Raw genomic sequence first — 11,560 nt, 5'->3', positions numbered from 1 at the left:
CTGGGGACCTATTATGGACTTGTTCGGAATGGATTCCGATCGGAATTATTCCGTTTTCCCTAGAAAAGACAACAGAAATCTAGGAAATAACTGAACAATTCCGATCGAAATCCATTTCGAACAAGTCCATAATAGATCCCCTGATCTTTTAACTTGAGGAGAGTGAGGCAGCAGTCGGCTAGAAGCCACTCAATTTGACTAAATGACTAACTTTGTCTCCTTTCTTCTTCAACTTTGTAATTGCGAGAGCGTAGTGGAAGCTAATATGTTACATATATATATATATTTTTATTAGGCGCCTAGCGGATATACACCAGAGCAATGGGCAGCTGCACAACAGCAAGGTTGGGCTCAATGGCAACAATGGCAACAACAATATCAACAATGGCAGGCACAATATGGTGACAAGGTATAATATAAAAATATATTGATGTAACTTACTCTTTTAAACATATAAATATAGAATGTATAAAAATAACTATATATAACGATAAATAAGCATAAGTAACATGACATAACATAATGAAATTAATCAAATTTTTGAGAGAAATTGGTATCAATAATTTTTTTTATCATTGAAGCACTAGCATTAGACCTATCATTTTTTTTATAAAATAATTATATTATTATATTATCGCAGGAATGTATATATACATAATGGATAAAAAATATCTTTAAGATATATAGCTTTTTAAAGCTTTTTTGGATTCTTATTATTGAGTAGTATAATGAGATTTTAATCAAAGACATTAATTTATATTTACAAAAAACTTCATACTTTTATATATAAATAATTTTAAATTTTAAGTATTAAATTATTAGTCAGTATATAATATAATTGTAGTACAAATAAAAGCAATATGTTTATGATTATTATTAGAAATCTCTTGTAACAGTTTTCTCTATTTTGGTGCAAAATTATACGAAACAAAGAGAAATATATAAATATATCTTTAATCATCTTTTATCTATTCTTTTTAAAATAATGTTAGGTAAATGTTGTAAAAGTAAAAATTATATGTATATATCTTAAAAATTGATGTATTCAGAAAATATTTAATATCTGTAGAAACATTAATAGTTTCAATTTATGAATTTCCATTAATAGGAAATTCTTTTCAGTATCAGGAGATGAAGCATTTGTCAGCGCAGGATATGAACTTGACGAGTCAAATGCAAGTGTCATCAAATGTGCAACCACCGCCTCTTCCTAAGGAGGAAACGCGACCTCCTTTGCCCCCCGCTACCACAAATACATATCAATTTACAAACCTGCCACCCCCGCACCAAAACAATCTTCCATTATTCCCCTCGAAAGAATCTGCCAATAAGACGATGTCGCAAGCGAATATAACAAATTATCCTCCGAATCCACCATTACCTACTACGAGCCAACCACCTTTACCACCTGAAATCGCCGAGAATAGGGAGAATGTCACAGCTGAAAAATCTAATAGTAATGTAATTAGTGAATCCAATAGTGGTAAAAAATTGAACTTAGAAGATGACGAATTGACCGAAACTGAGAAAACATTTGACGCACAGTTCAAACAGTGGGAAGAACAGTTTAATGGCTGGAAGCAGCAAAACGCTAATCATCCAGACAAGGTAAGTACTATTTTCAATATACATAGTTTATTACGAAATATTAAATAAATGTATAATTGAAGAGAGTAATTATTCACATTAGGAGACACATTTTCGATGAGGTTGATTTTGGTGTTTGTTGAAAAAGTAAAGATACCGAATGACTTTTATCTTATTTCGACGATTGTCGACGATGAATAATTTTGCAAATAATTTTGATATATAATTATATTGAAAATCTAATATTTACATTACTATGCTTTTTAATATTTTGAAAAAAATGCATTTTGAAATTTAATTATTAGTCGAAGTAAAATTAATGGACATTCTTATTTTTAATATAATATACATCAAGATCAACGTTAAAATAATTGAAAGCATGTATGACTTGACGTCACAAATAATTTAAATTGCACTTTTTATAGAGATTACATCGATATTTCCGTATTTCAGGCCCAGTATAAACATTACGAAGCAAAATGGACATCATGGCGTGAGAAACTTCTCGAACGGCGTGAGCAGATGCGCAAGAAACGCGAGCAACAGAAACAGGCTGCCGCGAAAGCAGAAGCTGAAAAGAACAAGAGCATACCTGGCGATGATAAAATACTAAACATCTTATCCAACACCGACAATCAGCGATTGATCAACAATCTATTGGGTATTGGGAAAACTTTGGGTCTTACAGGGAAGCAAAATATTCCCGCATCTTTATTGCCCCCGCCACCGCCTCCACCGGTGCCGGAAACCACGAATTCTAATAATCAACCTGCCACACAAGGGATGCAGCAAACTCCATCGCAAATGAACATGATTAGACCCGCAGCACCAAATTGGTCGAATCAACAACAATGGGGAAATCAACAATATAATCCCAGAATGGAAGCGCCGGGGTACGGTCCAGGAATGTCGACAATGCCTCCGACAATGCTCTCAACACCGGATGTTGGGCCACCTCAAATGACCTCGTCAAATTTTGCACAACCCCAGTTGAATCTGCCAAGTAACATCACACCAAACTTTTCACAACCTCCGCCAAATTTTTCTGGTAATAATCGAATGCAATTGCAAAATGTGAAAGCGCCGGGTCCAGCAAACATGAAAGATTGTCCTCCGTTTGGTTCGGCAACTAATTCTTCAAGTACGAATGTGCGTTTTATGCATCCAAACGATCGACCACCTCACAATTTTGACGGGCAGCCGAACTTTAGAAGAGGCGATCAGGAACGTTTCGGACGAGATAATACTAATCCAAATTTGCACGAACAAGATCAGTTTAGACCTTCTACTGATACTTTTGACAAAGTCGACGCACAACGTTTTAGAAGAGACGATAGAAGTGATTTTGGGAATAATCAATTAAATTCGCAGAATAATTTTAATCCAGATAATGATCGATTTGGACCAGCAAATGACCGTTTTGGACCAGGGAATGATCGTTTCAATAGGGAGACCAATCGGTTTGGACCGATGGGAAGTGATAGGTTTGCATCGGGAGGTGATCGATTCGGATCAAACAACGATCGTCCAGGATCTGATCGATTTAACAATGAATGGTTTGGACAGGAGGGTGATCGATTTAAACCTGGAAATGATCGACTCGAGATGGACAAGGATCGCCGTGGACCTGGAAACGATCGATTTCCAGATAATGAGCGACTTGGGTCGGATCGGTTTGTACCAGGTGGACAATTTGTTTCTGGAACTGATCGTTTCGACTCTAAAGATCGTTTCTTCTCTGGTAATGATCGATTTGGTTCTAATAGCGAACATTTTCGTCCGAACGATCGATTTGGTAGAGATAACGCAGATTATTTCGATCCAAAAGATACAACTGATCACAGACGAGACAGTTTTGGTACTAATACTCGAAGTTTCAATAGAAATCCATCATTTAGTCCGCCGAACGAGCTACCGCCAGAACTAAGGAAACTCATGGAAAAGCGAAAAGCAGCAGGGGATGTATTCAGGCCAAGTTTTATTGATTCCGATAAAACCACTAGTGTTGGTTCTCTTAGCGAGAGCTTCAAAAAGATTACCGGTGACTCACCCTTTAGAAGCTCCTTCGATTTTCAAAAGACTCCACCAAATCGTAGTGGATTAGTAAGTAGTGGACCATCAAGTTTTCAATCACATCCTTCCGACTTGGGACAAATTTCCACTTTGTCGTATGGACCACGTCGTATGGATCACCTTTTCAACCGCGATAACGAACCTCCTTTCAGAGGACATCCAGACAACTTTGCTAAACACAATCCCATAGATCACAATGAACAAATAGGGAAGAATATGGAAACCAGACCGCATCCCAATCAGTCTCAGCCAACAAATATTCAGTCTCTAGATGCAGTTAAACAATCTGAAAAGATTGAAACTGCTGAGTCTGATTTTCCGCTGCAAACTGGTAATATTGCAGATGCAAAAGAAACAGAAGCGATGCAAACGAATGAGGCTAATGATTCTACTAAGCAAAACGACACCGTTACTTTGGATGGCTCGAAGAATAATAATGGGGCAATAGAGGTTATAGTTATTAACGATGATAATCCTTTGAAACAGGATGACAAGCAATCTGATAATCAAATAAAAAACAACACCGAAAAAGTAAATGAATCTAATAACGATAGCATTATTAAACAGCCTGAAAGCTTGCCCTTCATGGGTGAAAATGATTCACGGCCAGTGGATTTGAACATGGAACCACCACCGGAGCTGCCCAATTTGTGCCCTGTTTCTACGGACTCCAGTCAAAATGTGCCGTTGAATCCGAACAAAGATTTTGATAGAAAGGGACCAGCTGATAATCAGTTTGATATGCGTTTTAATAATTTTGGCCCCAAGGGGATGGAATTTAAATCTGGTGTGCCATTTGGACCTCGGGGACCGTCAATGTTTGGCCCTAGAGGTCCTCGCGCGTTTCCAACTGGTCCTCCGTCAGGTCCTCCTCCACTTTTATCGCAAAGTTCTATGGATATACAATTGGGCCCACGAGGTCCCAAAGATGATCAACTTGGACTTAATGTACCTACTGAAAATCGATTTAGCCCTAGAAGATTCATTGAAGAGCAATATGGTGATCGAGATCGCAATAATGAGTTATCTGAACCTCCAAATAATGAGAAATTTGATCCACGTGGCCCGGTAGACAAGTCAATTGGTCAGTTTGAACCTCGAGCGCCGGTAAATGCAAAGTTCGGCCTGAGAGGACCCATTGATCGACAGATTGGACCAAGGGGACCAATTGATTTACCATTTTTACCGCGAAATCCTGGTCCATTTGGACCCAGAGGCAACAATTTGCAATTTGGCTCTAGAGGAATTAATGATCGTTTGGATTCCCGAATACTTTCCGAAAGACCATTTGGTCCGCGAGGGCCTAATGAAGGATCATATGGTTTTAAAAGTTTTAGTGATGCACTTTTCGGTAAACGTCTTTCAGACTCGCAGTTCAGCGCTATGGGATCTAATAAGTTTGATAAAACGAATGAGGTACCGTTTGATAAGAGACCTCCTTTCGATGACAGTGGATCTTTTGGTTTTTCTGACGAAAGAACTCTTGGTTCTCAAAGATCTAATGAAGGTATGACTGGTCCCCGTGGTTCTAATGAACCTATTTCTCTTAGTTCAAATGATGCTCTGCTTCCACCTAACTCGAAGAATTTCAATGTGAACCGATTTGAATCCCGAGATTCTAACAGTGGACCTTTCGGATCGTCGGACTTCAAAGCGAAAGGTCCGATGACTGATTCAACTAATGTGAATTTTCCACCTCCAAGCGATTCTTTGCTCAGTCGCAGCGATTACATACGTAGAAACCCCTGTATCAGAAAAGAACAGTTTGAAGATAATATTTTTGCTAAGAGGGCCAGATATGAAAACCCAAAACCGGGTGAAGAATTCAATAGAAGTTGTCTGGACAAAAATCTCGATATAGAAATGCGGAAAGGTAACACCAGTGAGTATGTTAGACGTATACCTGATCTTAATAAAAAAGAATTAGATACTGCACCTCGTCCGGGATACGGACCGAACGACACTTGGAAGGATAAGTTCGGCAACATTCAGAAGTCCGATGCAGAGCAACACAATATAATCGACAGAAACGTTCCAAATAAGTTCGACGAGAGATCGAGGATCGAACCAAAGGTGAGTGATTACAAGTCGCGATATGGTGAATCCCCGACTGGACCCGATTTCCAATCGAAGCATGCCTCTAATTTATTCATGAAACGATCTCCATTAAAGGGTGGTCAAGAATTTTGCGTACAGAGGCAATTTAATTATAATCACGGCGAAGGTGATAAGAAATTCGTTGAATCGCTTCTCTTCACTCCGACGAAGGTGATTGATTACGGGCACGTATCTCGTCCTTTGACTATGGATCAGCATCTGTCATCGGCCCAGTCCTTTGATTACGGTCATGGGAATTTAAAACCAGCAGTTAATCGCGAACAGCAACAGCATCATTATCCGAAGAGAGATTTTAGAAACTGGGTGGAGAATGAGCAGAATCTGAGGGAATATACTGAAAAGATGAGCAACTATGAAAATACCAAAGGACATAAACCGAGGAATTACGCGATGAATTACGAGATGCGCAAATCTGTGGATTATAATAAACGAAAGGAACATGATTGGCAATCGAATAAGAAAACCGACGAGGAGAAGAACGGTGATCGTAAAGAGAGAGGATATAATCCTGAATCAGAATCTCGAATTTTTGAACGAAATGATAATGATCAGAGCGACCGATACCAAAATGATAGAAATATTCACAAAGGTAATTTTAAAATAAATATTTATATTTCAGGAATATATATATATATAATACATTTTGTTTCAAGTAACAATAGAATCTTAGATAATCAGAATTTTTAAATAAATTGTAAAAAATTTTTACTCTAAATCTGAAACAGTAAATAGTCACTGATTCACTGATTCAGATTTAAAGAGATACTATTTTATTAATTAGTTTATAATTAGTTATATAAATATATAAACTAATAAACTATTAATTATTTGTTAACTAATGCTAATTTTGCTATTTGGCAATACTGGAATAATTTTATTCTTAATATTTATTATATATTTACTTTAATATCACAGTCTTCATGATAAACATGTTTGCGCAGTAATATACAGTTTTACTTCCTCATTAAGGGGATCTTAAAGCCGTTCGTATTACCGACCAAATTCTATATCTGTCCTTGTATAGACAATGATGATAGACAAGGATAGACATGGTTATAGGTTATAATTTCTTCGAACGTCTTATTTTTATTCCAGGCTTTCAATCTCAATTTCAAAGGTACGTTATTGTTTGTGCACGTCATCTGAAGGGTGGGAACATTTCATTTCGTACATATTACTTATACAACTGTTTATATTAGAAAATGAGGTAACAGCATTTTTAATTTTTTTCAATTATTACTAATTATTTTACATTCCCACCCTTCATTAGTACCTATACTTTACTCCTGTAAAAGGATTTTGCGATCTATAAAGCCGTTTCAAAATTAGACCTTTGACTGGAATTGTCGGTAATTGAGTCACTTTAGCATCCCCTTAAACACATGAAAAATAATCTAAATAGCGAATCGACAAATTACAGTCAAATATTTTCTTTGATCTGACCTCGTATCTAAAAAAAAAAAAAATCAACTTTCTGCTTGTTTAAATATTTTTGTGCATTCTTTATTCATGAAAATGGGCCCAGAATCATCGAAGATGTTTTTAAAACGTTTGGTCAAAGTTTATTAATTTATTTTATTAATTGTAATTGATAAAAGAATGTCATTTACAACCATAAAAGTGAAATGTAGAATACGCTTATAAAGTTTAGAGTGCTGATTTCGTTTCAACACGTACATAAATTGTACAATGTAATTGTACATTGAAACATTCAGGTGAACAGTTTATACTAAGTATTTTATTTTATCCATTATCTTTCTATATCTTTCAGATATAGAACGGATTCAAGAGACACGTGATAGTTTCCGAAGGGAAATGAATAAAGACAATGACAAAGATGATAATAGGTATTGTAGAAATATTTTATTTACCTTTTTGTAATATAAAAGTAGCTAATGATGTTATGTAAAATGAAGTTTGCGGCATATATGTGTTCTAAATGTATATGGCATTTTCTTCAGATTGAAAGGAAATGTTAACTGGCAGGAGAATTCAAACAAAAACGTCGTAGATACAAAACTACAAGAGATCAGGTATGTTACTTTTTGAGTCTGCAAAAGCTTTAATCTACATTTAATCTAATACTCTAATACGGAGAAAAAAGGGCAGTAAAGGATATTAAACAGAATTTAATTCTTAAAAATGTAATTTTAGTAAAAACAAAGCTTTCTCTCTATGAGGAAGCAATATAATAATTTTAGTAAATATATTTTCATAAAAGGAGATAAAGACAATGAGAGAGGGGAGGGGATACCTTCGATTAAATTTTATGTACAAAGTATTTATTAAATTATATGTCTATTGTTACGGATAAATTTAAATTACTAATCAAGAATTAATTCAGGAATAAACAGGTTTGATATCGTGCCAAATATAAAAAGAAAAAAATACAAAATTTAAAAAAATTAATACTATTTTTAACGATATTTTTTAGGAAATAATTTTTTTTACATATTTTTTGCTGGGGTAACTTTACTGATATTATTGGTAAATGGTCACCAATCATTTTATTAATAATATTGATAAATTATTAATATTATTGGTAAAATAATTGGTAAAAAAATCATACACCAATTGGTATTATAATCATTGATAACTAATTGATTACCAATGATTGATAAAATAATCATTTTGACTTTAAGTTAATGTCCTAGTTTGGCTATGGTTATCTTTAGATAATCATGACAACTGCGTCTGACAGATTAATATCTACATGTAAAAAAGATAAAATTAAAAACTAAATACAACGGATTGTAAAATAAAACATTAATTAGTAAAATTATAGTTTAGGCTTTTGTAATTAATGTGTTAGTCAGTGCACGTTTTTAGAGCACAATACATAAATATCTTTAGTTAGGATATATTTAGATTGTGACCTGAATCCCAGCAAAAAAATATGTCCAGAAACGTGCCTTATGGAAATATAAGTATTAAGGGATTTACGCCTTTTCTTAGAGGAAACGACAAAGGGAATAATAATGCAAAATAATGCAATATATTAAAAAAGAGTATTCAAACGTTACAAGAAAAGTTGATGAATGTTATATTGAAAATTAATAAATTTTATGTAGGACAAATATGTATTTGTTACACATTATCTGTTATTATACAACATAACAGAGAAATTAGTCCTAACGTGAAGTTTTATTCTATACTACTATGGAAATTATTCCCATAGAACAAAAATTTTTCTCCAAAAATCCCAAATTCCAATTTTTTACATAGCACCTTGAACTGTTTCCACTTGTCAGTGGTATTTTTATTTGTTACATTTACAATAGGATTACTGAAAGTAACACAAAAATTTATGAAGATGTGTTATGATCATTTTTAGTAGATCTTTTCTTTCAATTATACTTCGATAATGTTGGCGAAATTTGATGGTTTTATTAATTATATTTTATCATGTAAATATTGCGCATATGCAGTTGTGCATTTGCTGCAACATGATTTATGCTATATTTGTCGAAGTTTGAAAAAGGGATTTATAGATTTTTTAAGATGCCATGAGATTTATGAGCTATTTTATGTTCTATGATGTTTTCACAATTTTTTGAGACGGATATCTACATATCTGGGCTTGAGTAACCAAATAATAATTATTTCATGTAATTTTTCGGATATCCGAATGTCAATAAAATACTGACATAGCAGATATATCAAATTTAATATATCTGTGTTACAGTCAGTCTGATTAATATATTAATTACGCATAGGTATCAAATACTATGCATATACTCAACAAAATTTACCATATAAGTCTATCGATTATTTTTCATAATTTTTAGTATACGCCCTTTAATTAAATACTATATATATAATATAGTTTGATGAATGCTGTTCTGCATGTGTAACAGTCTTCTCCGTTTGGCGGAGCTATAAGAAACGCTTCTGTAAAAATGAATTTACTTTAAACAAATATTTGTGCCAAATTTTTATTAATGCTCTTAACATAATACATGTAATATGTATTTATACATATTATTACACATTTATATCTTACATATTATTACACACATTTTATTCTCTACGATTTTACCGCAAGATGGTTATAATTCTACGTCTATAACTCTAATATTGATTACAATAAATTTTTCTATTTTTATCTCTGATAAATTGAATTTCTTACGGTATAGCACTGATCTGTTAAAATTGTATTTGAAAATTTATTACTCTCTAGACATAAAGAGAGGATACGCATGTCGTTACTACTTATAATGGATATCTTATATCCGACGCACCGAGTTTTTTATAATATATAAATGATATTTATACCAAGTTTTTATTGTTGCTCTCATTAAAATGTTCATAATATGTCATTTTATTGTACCTGACAAATATCTCTCATTTTACTTATTTACTGTAAGATATTTGTTATTTTACTTACAGTATATCGAGAGATCTGTTCACAATAAGGTTCTCACATTTTATGTCTGACAAATCGAATTTTTTTCGATAAATGATATTTGTACTGAATTTTTATTACTGTTCATATATGATATGATATACAGCAGACATTTTACATATGGTATCGATATGTTTATATGGAATAATTTTCTTTTAAAATGTTCGATACACTCGTGGATACACACTTTTTAAAGCTAATAGTACAATTACATATGAATATTTAACGAAGGATGCGTTTGTTGCGAAATACTTTTTTCAAGTTGTCATTTACATGCATATGCAACTGCATAATTACTAAGAAGAATTTCTACAATACAAATATATATTTATTTGCATTTACTTGTGCTGCGCTTGTTATCACAAATATTACTATATTTTTATTATAAGATTATTTATATAAGATTGATTAGAGAATCCATTCGTTTTGTTTATTAGCACAGAAACAAAAAACGAGTGATTTTTTTCGATCAATCTGTAATGTAATTATTTATAAGTGTACGGTCACGTTTTTCTTATTTTATTAAGAGACAAATGTATGTTACAGCCTTTCTCTAGACACAAAGAAAGATGTTGCGGAATCAACTACGAAAACCTTGGAATTGGCAAAAATGCCAAATTACACCATGGTCGATGACTTATTGTGCCCACCGGGTCGCCAGAACAGACCACCAAAAATAGCTATCATCCTCAGAGGACCACCGGGCAGCGGCAAGTCTTTTGTGGCTAAACTTATTAAGGTACGTTATAGTAAAGGCTTAAATATATTATTACGTGTATTAACAAACATTAGTAAATTATCATGTGTGAAATATAAATATATTAATATATTAATTAATATATTACGAAAAAGACTCTATTTTTATATTCGACAACGTTTGGCTAATATCGTGACAATTCGACCATTTGGTTATGGTCAGATTAATCGTCAAGACTTTTTCGACAATGGATTTTGGTCGTTTCTAAATGAGATGCTTGTATGTAAGTATCAAAGATTAAATCAATTTAGAAACGACCAAAAACCATGGTCGAAAATAAAAATAGAGTCTTTCTCGTTTATTAATTATTGGTGAAACAAATACATATACTTTTCTGTTATTAATATATTACTTTGAATGATACATATTATATACTTTGAATAATTAGTTCAATTGCATCATTCTATACATTCTACAAATGTATGAAGATACATCTTGTTTGTTATACTATTTTCTTTATTTTCTTGCTGTGCAGGATAAAGAGGTCGAGCAAGGTGGCTCTCCGCCAAGAATACTGAGTTTAGATGATTACTTCCTCGTAGAAAAGGAAATAGAGACTAAGGATGATAATGGAAAGAAAGTCACAGTTAAGGTATAATACTCATGTTCCTGATAAATTG

At 33.3% G+C, this 11,560-nt stretch overlaps 1 protein-coding gene across 2 annotated transcripts; it reads left to right on the top strand.

The window, feature by feature from the left end:
* Positions 1 to 116: 116 nt before the first annotated feature.
* LOC112463753 lies at positions 117 to 11,553 on the top strand. 2 transcript variants are annotated; one of them, XM_025030294.1, is made up of 8 exons: positions 117 to 409; positions 1,123 to 1,608; positions 2,041 to 5,733; positions 5,833 to 6,367; positions 7,550 to 7,625; positions 7,740 to 7,811; positions 10,730 to 10,922; positions 11,416 to 11,553. In XM_025030294.1, the coding sequence occupies exons 2-8, from the start codon at positions 1,132 to 1,134 to the stop codon at positions 11,536 to 11,538; spliced, it is 5,169 nt and encodes a 1,722-aa protein (XP_024886062.1). In that variant the 5' UTR covers positions 117 to 409; positions 1,123 to 1,131; the 3' UTR covers positions 11,539 to 11,553. The 2 variants fall into 2 exon arrangements, with proteins under 2 accessions (XP_024886062.1, XP_024886061.1); XM_025030293.1 differs by having other exon boundaries at positions 2,041 to 6,367.
* Positions 11,554 to 11,560: the final 7 nt, after the last annotated feature.

This window comes from Temnothorax curvispinosus, unplaced genomic scaffold (assembly GCF_003070985.1).
Source record: "Temnothorax curvispinosus isolate PA1 unplaced genomic scaffold, ASM307098v1 QBEX01013628.1, whole genome shotgun sequence".
Taxonomy (NCBI): Eukaryota; Metazoa; Arthropoda; class Insecta; order Hymenoptera; family Formicidae; genus Temnothorax; species Temnothorax curvispinosus.
Note: the sequence above shows the minus strand (reverse complement) of the source record. Positions and strands in the feature narration are given on the sequence as shown.